Consider the following 16,837-nt stretch of genomic DNA (forward strand, 5'->3'; position numbering starts at 1 on the left):
AGCTGTAGATTTTATTGGTACCATTTTGGGGTACATACGGCTTTTTTGATCACTTTTATTGCGTTTTTAGTGAGGCAAAATGCTAAAAATTAGCATTTTGCCTCAGTTTTTTAGCGTTTTGTTTTGCGTTTTTTTCTGTGCACAGTCAAAAGCATATGCAACTTATTGTACACGTCGTTACGGACGCGACAATACCAGATATGTGGGGTTTTATTTTTTTTTTACCTTTTTTATGCTAATCTGAGAAAAAGCATTAAAAAATAATTTTTTTAACTTTTTTTTTAGTTTTTTTAAATTCTTTTTTTAATCTTTGTTTTTTTTACACTGTTTGTGTCCCTCTGAGGGACTTTAACCACTGCCCTGATGATCGCTGTCATAAGGCATGGCAGAGCTATTGCTCTGCCATGCCTTATCGCTTGTACAGCGATTATAGGCACAGGCAATACAGGACGCCAGTGTCTGGCATCCTGTTGCCATGGTGACAGGCCGGGCTCTCGCGATGACATCGCGAGTTCCGGCCGGAGACACAGAGGGAGCCGCGCTCCCTCTGTGAACTCTTTCCCTGCCGCGATCTACTTAGATCGCGGCAGGGAAGGGGTTAACAGCGGGACGCCGGCTGTGACTGACAGCCGGCTCCCACTGCGAGAGAGCGCGGGATCTTATGTGATCCCGCGCTATCTCCAGGACGTAAGTTTACGCCCTGTTGCGGGAAGTACCAGGCTGCCAGGACGTAAACTTACGCCCTGCAGCGGGAAGGGGTTAATGCATCCAGTTTGAGCCCTTCTTACCTATGACAGATGTTTTACCGTAATGGCCTTTTCCTTTTTTCTTGAAGGATTTGTATGGGGACCCGTCTCTTCTCATATCTGTGAACAGAACGCTTACATTTTGTCTTATTTGCTTCACCGCTTTCCAAGATCCATAACTTTTATTTTTTATCTTTGCCCCAATGGCGCAGTGTGTGAGTTGTAGCTTTCACACTACTTTTATTAGTCTGACAGAGGGACCAAAAGGGAACATATAGTCATACGATCGCGTGCGTATTATACTGGCACTCATCCTGGGGTGGTTTGGGGCAAGAGTGGCATGGATCTCTCACAATCTATAAATCACTTAACCCCTTAGTGACCAAGCCTGTTTGTGCCTTAATGACCAGGCCAAATTTTGGAAACCTGACATGTGTCACTTTAACATGGAATAACTCCGTAAAGGTTCTGCAGATCCCGGTGATTCTGACATTGTTTTTGCGCCACATATTGTACTTCATTTAGGTGGTAAAATAGACTGATAGAATTTGTGTATATTTATTAAAAGCGCCAAAATTGTTTTTAGTTTTTTTTTCCAAATTTTCAACTGCAATATTTCAAATATGTGCAATCACGCTATATATTTCCATCTGATTACTTTATGCTGAATGCACATTTGAAAAACACCAGTGTGGCCTTTAGTAGCCAGGAGCAAGGAGATTTTAAATTTCCTGGGCCCTCCTTAGCTTCTGCACTTGTGTCCACCATTTTGGCGACGGGCGCATGCACCGAAGCTGGGGAAGGTCCGTGGATAAGGATCCCGTCGGGGGACGTCGCCGGTGGCCTTAGGTAAGTAATTTCACCTCCCCGTACATATCGGATCCGTGATGGGAGGTGAAACAAACTTTTTTTCTACTTTTACCTGATCGCCATTATCCTTTGGATAACGGCAATCACATGACCAAGGACCACTCAACACGGCCCTCCATTACATCTTCAGGCTCTCGGCTACATTTGGTAGCCAGGAGCGGGGAGGTTTTAAATTACCCCGGCAGTCCGCGGCTTTTGTGCATGCCTCTGCTATTTAGGTGACGGGTGTGTGCGCAGAAGCCAGGGTAAGGTCCATGGATAAATCCGGGGGCCTTCGCTACGTAATTTTATCTCCCCTCACGGACATGATCTGTGAGGGGTGATGAAACGCCCTTTTTTTTCTTTTACATGATTGCTTATATTTTTTCCGTCTTTCTATGAAGAGAGATATGACGGATACGGACTACATTTTAGTAAATGTGTCTGTATAACAAATCTTTTTTTTTTTCCTTAAAGGGTTTGTCTCGCGGCAGCAAGTGGGGTCTATACACTTCTGTATGGCCATATTAATGCACTTTGTAATGTACATCGTGCATTAAATATGAGCCATACAGAAGTTATTCACTTACCTGCTCCGTTGCTGGCGTCCCCGTCTCCATGGCTCCGTCTAATTTCGGTGTCGTCTTGCTTTTTTAGACGCGCTTGCGCAGATGGGTCTTCTCCCTTCGGCTCCGCTCGGCAGCAGCAGTGTTTTGGCTCCGCCCCCTTGGACGTGTCATCACGTAGCTCCGCCCCCGTCATATGTGCCGAGTCCAGCCAATCAGGAATGGCTATCATTACAGGCAGTATAGGTTATTAGTACCAGATGATGGGAGTCCACGTCTCGGGATTCCTGTCATACTGCTGTTTGTAGACGCTGCAGCACTTGGGTGAGAGTTGTGAGCTCTTCTTAAATCGTGACATCTCATTCGTTTGTCACGTGGCCTGAGCATTGCTCCGTCTCTTTCAAGTGACTGGGATTCAGCTGCTATAAAATGTACAGTGCATTGAAGTGGCTGCAGCATTTACCCAAGCCCCACAGCCTCTTCAACCAACTAATGGGTGGGGGTCCTGGACAGTAAGAGCCCCATGTGGCACAGTGTGTTAAGGCAGCAGAAATGCAGTCTTAAGCTCTCCACAGGACCTTAAGGTTTGTGGGTTCAATCCCCACGTGGTTCAGGTAGCTGGCTCAAGGTTGACTCGGCCTTCCATCGTTCCAAGGTTGGTAGGGGGTAAAAAGATGACTGGAGTAGGCAATGGCAAAGAGTCTACCAAGAAAACCTCACAAGGTGAGAACCCTAGGAGTTGGTCATGACCTTACCTGGGCAGTAGATCTACGCTAATCTGATATTGGTGACCTATGTCATGTATTGCGAGCTTGAACAGCTTTGATGGACAATCTGGCCTAAAATGTGTGTCTGCAAACTGATCGTTCACCAGATGCTTATTTGTTCAGCCTACTTCTGTGTGTGGTCACTTTTAGTGTTCTTCCAGTCCTGGGGTCATGTACCTCCCCTCCGGGCATAAACTTTTGCGTGGACTTTACTTTCTAAGTGTTGCTTATTTTGTGATGTGGAGCTCCAGTGTCTATAAAGCGTCTCTCCAGTAACCTCCTTGATGAGTGACTACAGGTCTCCTTTTGTAATTTTGCAGGTATCTGCGGAGGAGGCTCAGCAACACTGGGAACGGCAGTACGAGTTCTCTTTAAGCAACTGCTCCCATACCATGTGGTAAGACAACCCATGTGCACAATCCTGTAGGTTTGCAGACTAATAAATGAACTCTGGAAGCAGAGTAAGGACTCCTTACAGCCTTTGTATCAGTAGTGTAACTCAAATCTGAAAGTGCAAACTACAGAGAAAAATGGAAGTGAAAAGGGGTTCAACAAACTGCATTCTCAGTGTAAGAAGTCATCCTTAGACTTTCAGATCCACAGTCCGTATGCCCTGCCTGTTGTGGATGCCCGCAGTGCACTGTGTGAAATCCATGGCATGATCTGCATTTAATTTTTGTTTTTTAAACTTTAAAAAAAATGTTTTTGTCTCCTTAGTGGACTTCCACAGAGACCCATCAGGATCTCCTGATCACATTCCGGGAGTCCGATAGTGACAGCCCTTTGCCTGCTGCAGTCGCATAGAAAGCAGCATGCAAAGGGTTAAACAGCAGAGATCGGAGGTTCTCTCCATTCTCTGCTGTGTAGAGTTGGTGCCTGGCTATCCTCTGACAGCCAAGCACCAGCTCTCCCTGCCACAGAGACCATCGATGGCCTCCGTGGCAACCTGTAAACAAAGCAGTGCAGTTTAAATATAGAAGCAGGAGATGGCACATCGGTAATATATTCCTGCTTCTTTTTTCACAGTCCTGCACTGCTCTGTGTGGGTCTGTGCAGGCAGAGCTCACTACCACAGCTTGTGGCATTGTGCTCTGCAGGTCCCATAATAAAAAACACAGCCCGGAAATCTTCTGGGCTATATCGCTATGGGCAGTGGAGCTCCTCCCAGAAAATTTCCGAGTGTGCCACTCAAGGGGTTAAAGCGTGCTGATTTTCAGGTTAGTTTTGCCATCCACATGACCAGCAAACGTGTGTTTTGGAGAGAACGGCTACTTTTCATGAAACTTTTTTCTTCCCCTTTTTAAGCTTTACCCTCCTGCCATGAATAATGTAAAAACATTAGAGTGCTGAATGCTGTTTGTGTCCCGGCCTGCATCCCCTGCATCACTCCTGTCACTGCTTTACATGTTTTATAGGAGTGGGAATTGTAAGACGGTGCACCAAGGGAAGGAGTGCGTGCAAGGTCTGCGCCTGCGCCATTACTACATGCTGTGCGGCTCTCTGCTCCGAGTCTGGAGTCGGATGGCATCTGTGATCTCTGACATTACAAGCAGTAGTTACCTGCAGATCGTACGGTTAAAAACCAAGGATAAACACAAGCAAGTGGGTAAGGCGCCCGTCCCCGCCGGGTATAAGAGGTGTTGTGACCTTCCAGACATGACTGCTAACATCACTGGGCTCTTGTCTCCCCTACGTTTCAGGCATAAAGATCCCGGAGTTGTGTGTCTACAAAGTCCAGGAGGAGCTCAAGCAGATGGATCTGAAAGTCAAGCGCAAGCATGAGGAGTCTCGTCTGAACGCTCAGCGGCGGTCCTTGCCCCCCATACACTCTGCATCACTTCCTTTGGACTTTTCTTTATTTCCATCAGCCCCTTTTCCAGACACCGACATTTTGGACTTGACTTACAGTCCGCCGCCGCCACCAACCGTGCAGGAACCGCATGGCTATCCTTTTGAAACTCTAGGGAACATCCTTTCTAATGACCTTTTTCTCACTGACCCGCTTGATGTCAAAGAGATTATAGAGGAAATGCTTCAAAAAGCAAAAGAGCCGTCGTCTGCGGACCGCCAGAGCGTCATCCAGTTTGGAGGGGAGAAAACGGACTTCTGGGGTACGGGCTGACAACTAAAGGGGTGCCCGGTGACCTCGGAGCAGCAGTCTGATGCTGGTCGTTGGAGAGACTAGTACAGCAGAGTTTGGATTTTACTAACGAGCTCCATTAAGAAAAAGTGTATTTTTCAGAAATACCAAAACTTAATAGAAGTCTCGGAAGCCAAAGCAAGCAGTCCGCCATCCTTCAGAGGACCGAGCGTCACGCAGAGGCTTATTCTGACATCCCAGCATAGTAACTAACAAGTCCCCATTCTTACTAACTGGCTGACATATCAGGTGCTGCACGAACTGCAGTCTGTCCCTATTTTGTGGGACTTGCAATGTTCAGACTTCACGCCGGGAGTGCGACACTATGTGATTTGCGCTCCGTGGTGGGACCGGCATCGGGTAGGCTCGGGGTCCGGGCCCCTGGTGTCCATGAGCTGTCTTCTCACAGCGCACAGCACTTTATGGTCTCCTCTGCCGAGCTTCAGACGCTGCTGGCTACATAAGCCTCCTGCAGAGCAATAGCATGTGTGATCAGTATAATGTGTATGCGGAGAAGGGGTGGGAAGAGACGGCTCTTTTAATTATTTTAACCCTTGCTAATCTTTGCACTATTTGCTGCCCCATGACCACCTCCCTGTGGCTAGATGGGGCCTGGGTGTCCGCTCAGGGTATGTTTGTATATAAATATTTATATCCATATCTGTATGTCTCGGGCTGGTTCTGTTTGCCAGACAGAGGCACTTTTACGTTTTTATGCCAAAGACGGTTGTTTTTGTTTTTTTTCGAAATCGTATATTTAACTTTGTCACAACTCTCTTTTCCAGTTCCCCTTTTTCAGCGCACTTCTGCTTTTGGCTATTCCATTATACATATAAAAGGGACAGCTTCAGCACTTCTCGTTAATGGCCGTATCATACTGAATCTAGACCATGCCAACAGAAAGGCACCTAATAATGGCCAACGCGTACAAGACACACCGTACCGCCGCGGCTTACAGGAAGTAATCCTCTCCGCGCCGTCCTTGGCTTCAAGCGCTCTCATGTTTGCTGGGGGACCCTGCTAGGAATAGATGAACCCAACTCGCATTGATATGGGAGGACTCTTCTCAGCTGCTCCTGATGGGCAGGTCGTGTTGGTTTCTTTTTGGGTTGTGACCGGATGTATTGGTAAAGCTGAACATCTGAGGTTGGGGGCAAACACTCCTCGTCCTGGCCTATGCTAGCGTTAGGTGAGGACTCCACCGAACATGTGAAGATGTTGACCCTCTGTGCTTTCCCTGCCGCCTTGCTGGTATTGGCCGATGGTGCTGCATAAGCCGGTGCCTCGCACTGACCGTTTTGGCTCAACTTCTCAAAAGACTTCGGAGTTCTATATAATTTATATATAAATTTAAAAAATATAAAATTATATATTTATAATACTTTTTTTTTCCCTGCCCGTTCTGAATTGTTCAACCACTACTATCCTGTTGCCACGCAGTGGGCCTCCATTAGCAGTCCTGTTCCACCCCTTGCTCCAGGCACCCACTTGTCAGCCAAGGGTAAAGAATGACTGAAGGTTATCCCATGATCGGAGCTGTGCACGAACACATTACCGCATTGTGACTACCACTATAGCAAATAATGATATGCAACGTCTCAACCAGTGCCTTGCTGTGTACACCAGGTAGTGTGCTCCACTGCTGCACCCCTTCTTTATGTGTCTTTTGTGTTTACCAGAAACAAATGCCCAATTTTATCTCAGGTATGTAACCCCCTTTGCCCTGTCGGGAGGGTTCTGCAAAACATTTCTCTGGAATTTTAAATGCATGCCTCTGTGGCAGTACGAGGGGCCAAAAGGAGCTGCTGCCCCTCCACCCTGCCCCGTGTACCCGGTGAGATCACCCCGTGCCTGTGATCAATCATGTTTTACAATTAAGTTATTATGGCTTGTGTGCTACTGATTCTGTGTCCTGACACACGCAGGTCTTCTACACATATTTAAAAGTCTGTAATATAAATATATGTATACAGTTTTATTTAGAATATGTGCCTTCAACTAATTCCTACATTTTCTATTTGTAACTGAAGGCTGGACTCAGCAACTCAGTAAAAGTTTCAATGTCACTGCAGAGCGTCGCGTTTTTCTTCTTGACTTGGTGTTGGTCGGCAACGGCTGCTACTGGATCGCTTCGCGGCTCGTCTGCTTCTGGGACTCCATCTGCTTTTTAAGAATGATGGGGCAGATTTATGACAACTTTCTAAAAGATAAACTGTGCCGCCTTCGGCGATCGGTCACAGCGGAGCTCTGTGATTGGTTACTGTCAGCAGCAACAGTGGTTTTGTTTAAAGGCCATTTCCTAATCTGCCCCACTATGTTTAGGCGAGTCTGAGACCCGATCAGCTGCGATATTTAAAGCGTTCTCGGGGCAGTAACGCCCACGGATGTGTTTTTGTAGAAAAGATGTCTAATTGATGTTTTTACTTAAAAGGCCCTTTCTTTTTTAGCAGGTGTTTTGTCTCCAGGGAACAAGTATTTGTGGGGTTCTCCTGTGTTGGATGGATGTTTCCTCGGACACGGCTGCTTGCCTTCAGCGCCTCTGCTGATTCCTCCACCGATCTTATTCTTGTTTCATGTTATGTTATCCTGTGTATAGGAAATAACTTGCAGATCGGTGGGGGTCTGAGCATTGGGCCCCCCACGACCCTACAATGGGGCCCCGGAGCGTCCCTGTGTGAGTGGAGCGCTGGCTGCACATGTGGAGTACATGCTTTCCGCTATCTATAGTGACCCTACATCTTACATCTGCTGCTCCCCTGATCTCGGGATCTGTCGGGGTCCCAGGAGTCGGCCCCTGACCAACCTACAAGTTATTCACTGCCCCAGGGAGAAGGGATGAAGGGGATTTTATCATGAAGGCTGTGTAACTACTTTGGACCCATCGTATATCCTGTGCATATGCCATAAAAGTCTGCACATTAATAATCTACCCCAGTCTTTCCCAACCTTTTCAGCCTTGGGGCACCCGGTGGGAAAAAATTTATGGCGCAGCACCCCTACCAAAAGGGGTGTGGTCAGGGGCGTGACTTATTCAACATCTTATCTGACCTCTGGGCACCCGGTGGCCTCTAGTGATCGCAGCCTCGCTGGCTGCTGCATCACTTGACCAGTGGTGCTTCGCTCACTAGAGGCCGCCGAGTACTGAATTAAGGCGGTGCCTAGAGCGCAAAGACTTGAAAGGCGAGGGAACGCAGTATCTTCTGAAATCGGCAGCTAATTTGAAGTCAAACTCCACAATGATGGTTCGTACTCCGATTATGTCTTTTGGTGAAATGCTGCGGATATTGTCATGGAATTTTCCAAACACAAACCCCCAGCATTGTCGCTCCGTGTAAACGTACCCTACTAAGCGGTTGTCGTGTTGTACGCACCATAACAGTATGAGGGCTTGGTTTTGTTGGGACTTGTATTCCTTAAGGCAGCACTCTGGGCTCCATATAAGGTGTAGAACTTTTATTCATTTTTTTTTCCTTTGGGGGGCCTCATTCACACGCCGTGTGCGTTAAAAGCTGCAGGGGTCCCGCGGAGTTTTACTAGTCCGTGTGGAGCTGGCTGCCGCTGTGAGTACGCTGCACATGGCCGTGTAATGCATGCAGACTGTCATGAGTGTGACTTGATCCTGTTCTTTAATGTTCCGCTCAGTTTAATAGCGGGGCTGTGCTGCATATGAAGCCCATAGAGCAGAATAGGGCTGTTCGTGTGCGATGCGCGTTGAAAGGGAGCAGGCTGCGATCTTTATCTCACACATACGCTGGGCTTAAGGGTAAGTGTAACAGTTAGCCCTCACCCTAACCCTCCATACCTGCCACAAATTGCCATACGATGCTTTTCCCCTGCCGGACCGCTGCCCCGATGACAGGACAGGCATGCTCATCACCCCATGTATGTTTTATTGTGAAACGCTGCAGCATTGGAATCTGTGACAAGTTCCTGGAGGTGGGCCGCGTCGGGCGCTCTCTGCCTGCAGTATGTAGATTGGACCGCTCACCCCATATACAAAAGAGGGCAGCACTGCCCACCTCGATAATACGGCGCGGCCCGCCTTCATGATTCTGGATCTCAGCTTAGAGTCAAACTTTAAAGTGTATTTACTTGGAAACCCTGCAGCATTTCCGAATAAAACATTGATGGAAGCAATGACCGTTCCTGTCCCGGGACATGTCTGCTCTGTCCTTGTCCCTCCTGCACTGGATGGTCAATGGGAAACCCGTTCTACTAGCTCCTCTGCGAGCTCCTCTATCATTTGTGACCTAGGCCATGCAAGATTACAGGCGCAGGAATGCAGTGGAGTTTCTTGACCCCGATTCTCTTGGGTTCGGATCAGAAGCCCTGTCGGCGGGTCTGGACACTGGCCTGTATGATGGACGCAGTAATGCGCTTGTAATACACTTGTATGAAACTGGGGCTGAACTGGGAATAATGCAATCATAACGGCCCATTCAAAGGGACTCTCTTCTGTCCGCCTCCTGCCCCATGTTTTAATAGACAAGTGTACGACCCGTAATCGCAAATTAAGCTATTCACGAAGGTTTTTTATAAGGGGGGAAAAAAACTTGCAATCCCTATTCTAGTCTGGTTTACGGACCACAATTGGATATGCAGTGTCTGCGGCCCGCGGGATTGGGCTGACCCATGTGAGTAGCATCCAACAATCGTGCCCCCGGACATCTGAATGTGGCCTTGTGGGGTCAGATGCAGTTCTGAAATCCATTCAATGTGCAGCTGAAAAAATCAGGGAGGAAATAGAAGCCGGCTGCGGATTATCAAACCGTAATATGCTAATCACCGTGGACACAATATATAGAATGGTGTGTAGAATTTATTTATTTTTTTTGCATGTGACCCGCAGCAGATTTGCACCCTGGAGCTTATTACCGCAGTCACATGATGCAGTAAGCTGCGGAATCTGTACACGGAAATCTTCAGTATTTAGTTGTAGCTTATCCTCACAGCTTGTACAGTAATCTCCTTCACCTGCTGTAGAGCATTTCTGCACGGCGTCGACATGGATTTCACTCTTTGCAATGGCTGAAAGTTTTAGCAAGTCTGCTGAAAAACTTGCATCATGGCTCCATTCACAGCGCCAAGTGCTGAGTAACGCGGCCTGATATGGTTGCCAACGTGGGTGCTTCGTGCAGATGCCAGGAGTTTTCATCATTGATATTGCGACAGGCGTGTGTTTCGCATGTCGGAGGATCGCAGGTGTTTCCCATTGACTTCCCAACATGCAAGTGCTATCCACTGCCATTACAGATCCCATTGCAAACAATGGCCAAGGCGTTCCGAGAGCGGGTTGCCGTTTTTTTTTCATTTTTTCCAGTGATGCCGCAAGGGAAAACTCGCCCACGTGAATAAGATCATTGAAAACAATGGAGTTCATATTCTGTGAGCTTTGTGCGTCTCAGGTTACAATGCCCAGAACTCAGGTTACATTCACAAGGCAGGAGTCTTGCATAAGGTGGAGATATTGTCACCGGAATATCTGCAGTGAATACGGTTTCTCCTTTTTAAGGGTGCATAGACAGCAAGCGGTGCTACTTCATCCTGTAAATTCAGGCAAAATGCTTGACTGCTGGCTGAACGAGCCCCCAATAAAGTCAATGGGGCCATTGGGCACTGTTCGGTTTAGTCATCAGATGGAACCATTTGGCTAAGGGGGTCCTGTCTTTACTGCTCCCCAAACACTGATGTGAACAAATAGAATGCCTGACTGTATTTGCGTGGGTAGATCTATATTTCCCCCAGTCGTCTCCACGACAGCACCAATTGAGATTGCCTCCTCCTGATAGGACAGGAACACACTGAGAGGTTAAAAGCTCCCCCCCTTCCCCACTTTCCTCAGTGTCTTCCTGTCCTGCCAGGAGGCAGGATCTCTGAGAGGAGCTGGTGGAGAAGCCAGCCAGGATTACTTACAGGCGGATCGGAAGGCAGTGGCTCACCCTGTCCTCCCTTCCCAGCCAGACGACTCCCGGGACGCCACATGGGGTGGTAACCCCCGGGCCAGGTTCCTCCCGCGGCGGCCCATGGGGGGTACAAAGCGGGAGCCTCAGTCCCCCTCGTCCTCCCTGCAGAAGTTACAGCGCGGCGCTCCAGGAAGCCCTCCGACGGCGGGGGGCGGGGCGCCGCGTCACGTGTCCAGCGCGATGACGTCATCGCATCTGCATCAGGAGCCAAGGGGGCGGGGCTTAGCGCAGGAGCGCGAAAAATGTTAAAAAAATAGGAACCTGAGAGAAGCCAGAACAAACCAGCACTACAGGTCGCAGGGTGTCTGCAGCATCGGTATAGTAATGAGTGCTCCAGCCCCAGAGACAGCTGAAACCTCAGCCTCAGCGGCCGTAAGTAGCCAGTGCGGCAGAAAATACAATGCAAATATCCAGTGTATTGTGTATGGAAAATTGCATATGTACCCGCAAAAATACAATGCAATATCCAGTGTATTGTGTATGGAAAATTGCATATTTACCCACAAAAAATGCTTTATTTGTCAGGGGGATATAAAAGACATCACCCCCAGAACAAAACTCAGAAAATGCGCGGATTGCGGGATAAAACTGCCAGCTACGTACCAGAGGCCTCTATGCAAGGCATACGTAGCTAGGCTAGTTAAAGAGGAATCAGGAGGACGTTAGGAAGCTGGTGAAAGAAGAGGTAGATCAGCCCTAACGTCACAGCTGGCGCCGCCAGCGAAACGCCAGAAAAGGGCGTATGTTCCTGACGAGCCTTCCGACTCAGAGAGTTCCATCGGTCGGAGCAAGAGGAACAGGCGGCGAGGAGTCCTCAGATTAGGACGACTACAAAAAATACTTATTCCATCAGGACGACTTAATGGAATTGATTAAGTCAGTCAGGGCTACCCTAAACATGGAAGAGCCCAGAGAACCACATACCCTACGAGATGAGATATTTGGGGGACTAGAGGAGAGGCGCAAGCATACCTTCCCTGTCCACAAGAATATCACCAAAATAATCCAAAAAGAGTGGAGGACGCCGCACAGTTAAAAGATCCCATGGATCGCAAAGCTGAGGGCCTTCTAAAGAAATCATGGGAGGCAGCGGCAAACAGACTTAGGCCAGGGATCACAGCCACTTGTCTGGCGCGAACTCTGGGGGTACGGCTAGAACAGCTACAGCTACACCTAACCAATAAGACGCCGAGGGAACAGATCCTAAATTCCCTTCCGATCCTGCATATGGCAACAAATTTCCTAGCCGACGCCGCGGCCGAAACTGTCAAACTCTCGGCGACAGCTACAGCCCGGTCTAACTCAGCCAGAAGAGTGTTATGGCTGAAATCGTGGTCAAAAATAAGCTATGCGCCCTCTCGTTCTACGGCCAGTTTTTGTTCGGACCGGACCTTGACAAAATTCTAGAGAAGGCGGCCGACAAAAAAAAAAAAAAACCCCGGAAGAAAAGCCACAGAGAGGGAAGACCTTCTTCCGGGCCCCAAGGCAACAGCCTACCGAGGCAGGGGCAAGACAGGCCGCTGGAGTTACCCCAAGGGGGGCAGAGGAAGGAATATCCTCTTTTACCCCCACCAGGGGGAGCCAAATCAGAGACCCTGACGCCATCCCCGTAGGGGCAAGGCTGGAGGGCTTTGTGGATCAAGGGGCCGCGATTTCCGAAGGCCCATGGATCCCAAAGATCTTACAGCAGGAATACCGGATAGAACTGGTGTCCCTCCCCAGAAGAAAATTCATTATCACGGGAGGCTCCAAACAGTTACACCTACTAAGGCAAACCGTTGGGGACCTGCAACAACTAAATGCAATATCCCCCGTACCGCAAAACGAGGAGACCCAGGGCCATTATTCCAGGCTCTTCCTAGTAAGGAAACCCTGTGGGAAACAGCGGATGATAGTGAACCTGAAACCTCTGAACACCTGCATCAGATACAGAAAATTCAAGATGGAGTCCATCTCCTCAACGATAAAGTTGATTCCCAAAGGAGCCTACAGGGCATCCATCGATTTAAAGGATGCTTATTTCCACGTACCGATCCACGAGGGGTCCCGGAAATACCTAAGGCTCACAGTGGATATGGGCAAAGGAATAGAGCATGCCTGCGTTGGTGGGCATCCCCAGAGAACCTGCGGAGAGGGGTTCATTGGCTACAAAACCCAGCTACTCGCATCACAACGGATGCAAGCGCCTGGGGATGGGGAGCGCACGTGGGGAACCAGTTCTTTCAGGGCCCATGACCTCAAAGAACAAAAGAACAGTCCTCAAATCACAGGGAACTACAGGCCGTATGGCAGATCCTACAGCAGTTAGGGAACTCGCTACGGGACCAGCATATAAAGATACTGTCAGACAATATCACCGCGGTCGCCCATATACGACACCAAGGGGGCACAAGATCCCCTGCTCTGCAAAACATTGCACAGAAAAATTTCCACTGGGCAGAGGGCCGGATCCTCTCGATCACGGCAACCCATTTGAAGGGGACGCTAAACCAAAAGCGGCCTTTCTCAGCAGGAGGCAAATAGACCCAGGAGAATGGTCTCTCTCCCTGAAAGCATTCAGAATCCTGATCAATCAGTGGGGGACCCCACAATTGGACCTGTTCGCAACCAGGGAAAAATGCCAAAGTAAGCAATTGCTTCTCCCTCCGGCCAGGAGATCGTCCGACAGCAGTAGACGCCCTAGGCCAAGACTGGGGAGAGGGGCTGGTGTACGCCTTCCCCCCTATACCGTTGATCCCCAGAGTCTTACAATATTTCAGAACCCAGGTATGCACACTAATCCTGGTGACCCCCTTCTGGGCCAAAAGAAGCTGGTTCGGTCTTGTAGCAACTGAGCGTCCAGGACCCAGTCATCTTCCCTACCTGGACAGGTCTTCTATCGCAGGGCCCACTGAGCCATCTGAGCCTAGACAGGCTCCACTTAACAGCATGGCTCTTGAGGAATCCTCACCAAAAGAGAAGGGATTCTCAGAGAGAGGAGTAGAAACGTTAATGTCCAGCAGAAAAAAGACTACCCACCTTATCTACCAGAAAGTTGGAGAAGGGTCTCCTCATGGAGACAGGGAAGGGATCGCGGGGATTCTATCCCGGACATCCCTCTAATCTTAGAGTTCTTGCAGAGGGGCCTAGAGACGGGCCTCTCTCCAAGCACCCTGAAGTTCCAGGTCGCAGCCCTTAGCGCCATATGTGACACAAAGTTCTCAGACAACAGATGGGTCAACAGGTTCCTAGCAGCAGCAACTAGATTACGGCCTGGGCCCATAAATCTTTTTCCAGACTGGAACCTTAACTGGGCCCTAGGGGCCATGATAACGGTACCATTCGAGCCGATCGAAGCACTACCCATAAAAATGCTTACTATTAAGACCATTTTCTTAGTAGCCATCACCTCCGCAAGACGGGCTAGCGAGCTGCAGGCCTTGTCCATTCGCCACCCGTTCCTGAAAATCTCGGCCACCGAATTAGTACTTAAAACGGACCCGGCGTTTATGCCAAAAGTAGGATCACATTTTCATAGGTCCCAGGACATAATAATCCCCTCAAATTTTAGTAAACCTAAAAACGAGGAAGAAAAAACCCTCAACTGCCTGGACGTTAGGAGAGCAGTCCTAGGCTACATAGAGGCGACAAGCCACTGGAAGCGGAACGACAACTTGTTCATCCAGTTCAGTGGCCCAAATAAAGGGAGCAAAGCAGCAAAAAGCTCCATAGCCAGGTGGATCCGCCTGGCCATCATAGAGTCCTATAAGGCCCTCGGGAAGGAAATCCCTTTAGCTCTTAAAGCCCATCCTACAAGGGCAGTAGCAGCCTCATGGGCCGAACATAGCTCAGCTTCGGTCGAGCAGATATGCAAAGCCGCAGCCTGGAAGAAACCCCACATGTTTGTTAAACACTATAGGGTAAAAGTGCAGCAGGACGAGGACATGGCCTTCGGCCGCAAAGTCCTCTCGGCAGCAATCCCACCCTAGGGAAACTTTAGTTGGTACGTCTCAATTGGTGCTGTCGTGGAGACGACTGGGGGAAAAAATGGATTATACCTACCTGATAATCAGGTTTCCAGTAGTCTCCACGACAGCACCCGTACCTCCCCCCCCCCTAAATTGATAGAAAAGAAACTATATAATATACAAAAAACATATATATATATATATATATATATATATATATATATATATATATATATAATATAATCTTATTAAAAAAAAAATAAAAAATTTTTAAGTTGAGCTCCTACCCCGGCAATTCGTTAGAATCCACTGAGGAAAGTGGGGAAGGGGGGGAGCTTTTAACCTCAGTTTGTTCCTGTCCTATCAGGAGGAGGCAATCTCAATTGGTGCTGTCGTGGAGACTACTGGAAACCTGATTATCAGGTAGGTATAATCCATTTTTTCTTGTACTTATGCTTGTATAAATGTCATGAAATTAAGGGGTAATTATATTCAAAAATATTTCAGTATAAATGATCTGATTGAAAATAATGATCTGGAGCCAGAGGAGCCGAGCGGACGGATCTGTAGTCTTATGGGGAAAGATTCAGAAGAACTTGTAGTATATTCATTTATAGCTCTGCTCATTCTGAGCTGAAGAGTCCAGTGGGCGGAGCTATTGGTGATTAACAGCCATCTGTGTATGACGGCATATAGCTGTCAGTAAGTGATAGCACCGCCTGCTGGACTAGTAGGTTCAGAATGTGCAGAGAGATAAATATATAGTTTTATGGGAAAAGCTTCAGTAGAACTTGTCCCCCAGCTCTATAACATTATACCTGCAGATTGGACAAGAGTTTCAATGTTGGGGTCCTTTTTAAAATAGAACTTTTTTAACAGTGCCCCCCAAAAGTCCCAGTATTACCGGTCAATGATTGCAGGCCGTTCCTCTCCAGTTTACCTGCATCGCTATCTATGGAGAACAGAGCATCCAGCTATCTTTTGACAACCCTTCCTCTCCATTCAGGAGGTGGACAAGTAGGTCTGCATCCTAAGGGCCCATTTACACTATTATTCAGTTGTTTGATTCCCATGCTCCCGCGGGTAATTGACAGATTGTTGTCCTGTGGAAATGCATGCAGAAAACTTAACGACTGCCTGATAACAGTGAATGGAGGCGGGCGGGGGGCGAGCGCTCCCCGGCTGCTTCACCTCCCTGCTGGCCGCGCTGTGTTACCGCAGAGGAGCAAGCTTCACGGGCAGCGCTGTCGGGCATTGTATTGTCTTGTGTATTCCCGCATTAGGGTTTCTATCAGTGGGTAGGGTTATGTAACTCTTTTAGTTGCCACCTTCTTTCTGTAAGCTCCAACCATCCCATTGTGGTCAGTGGTAATCCGGCCCATAGTACAGCATGGATTTTTTTTATTTTATGCACATGGAAAATTTACTAAGCCTGGCATTTCCTGAGGCGGCTTACTACAATTTCCCATGGTGTCCTGACTATATGAAGAGGCTCTTCATGTGTTCAATACATCCTAGCGGCTTCATCCAACTTGACAAAAATGTGCGCCTGGTCCTGACCACGTGTACGTTTCTGGTATAATTGTGGTTGTTCTCAATAAGAGAAACCAAGTCATCTTGTAGATACGAGACCTTTTACTGGCCCACAAAAATACATGATGTTACAGTGAGCTTTCAGACCTCTCAGGATCCTTCCTCAGCCTTACATGGAATATATCCGAAGCGCTATATATACTCGTATGTGCACGTACATATGACAAGGCACAGACCTGATGGGATTAATTTGCACTTAAAACAGAACAAAATGAGCAGAGGAGTAAATACTTAATCAGTCCACTGGTAGGAATGTGACAGAAATC

The 16,837-nt window shown here is 48.2% G+C and overlaps 1 protein-coding gene across 5 annotated transcripts in view; it reads left to right on the plus strand.

Annotated features, from left to right (window-relative positions):
* Nucleotides 1–7,134, plus strand: part of SBNO2 (strawberry notch homolog 2) — a 64,969-nt gene extending 57,835 nt beyond the window's left edge. For 4 of the 5 annotated variants that reach the window (XM_066604741.1, XM_066604743.1, XM_066604744.1 and 1 more), the window contains 3 exons: nt 3,249–3,325; nt 4,344–4,534; nt 4,629–7,134. In XM_066604741.1, coding sequence (XP_066460838.1) covers nt 3,249–3,325; nt 4,344–4,534; nt 4,629–5,050 — 690 coding nt within the window. In that variant the 3' untranslated portion in view covers nt 5,051–7,134. The remainder of the gene's footprint in view (nt 1–3,248; nt 3,326–4,343; nt 4,535–4,628) is intronic. The other variant, XM_066604745.1, reaches the window with a different exon arrangement.
* Nucleotides 7,135–16,837: the final 9,703 nt, after the last annotated feature.

The sequence above is a fragment of the Eleutherodactylus coqui genome, chromosome 5 (assembly GCF_035609145.1).
Source record: "Eleutherodactylus coqui strain aEleCoq1 chromosome 5, aEleCoq1.hap1, whole genome shotgun sequence".
Taxonomy (NCBI): Eukaryota; Metazoa; Chordata; class Amphibia; order Anura; family Eleutherodactylidae; genus Eleutherodactylus; species Eleutherodactylus coqui.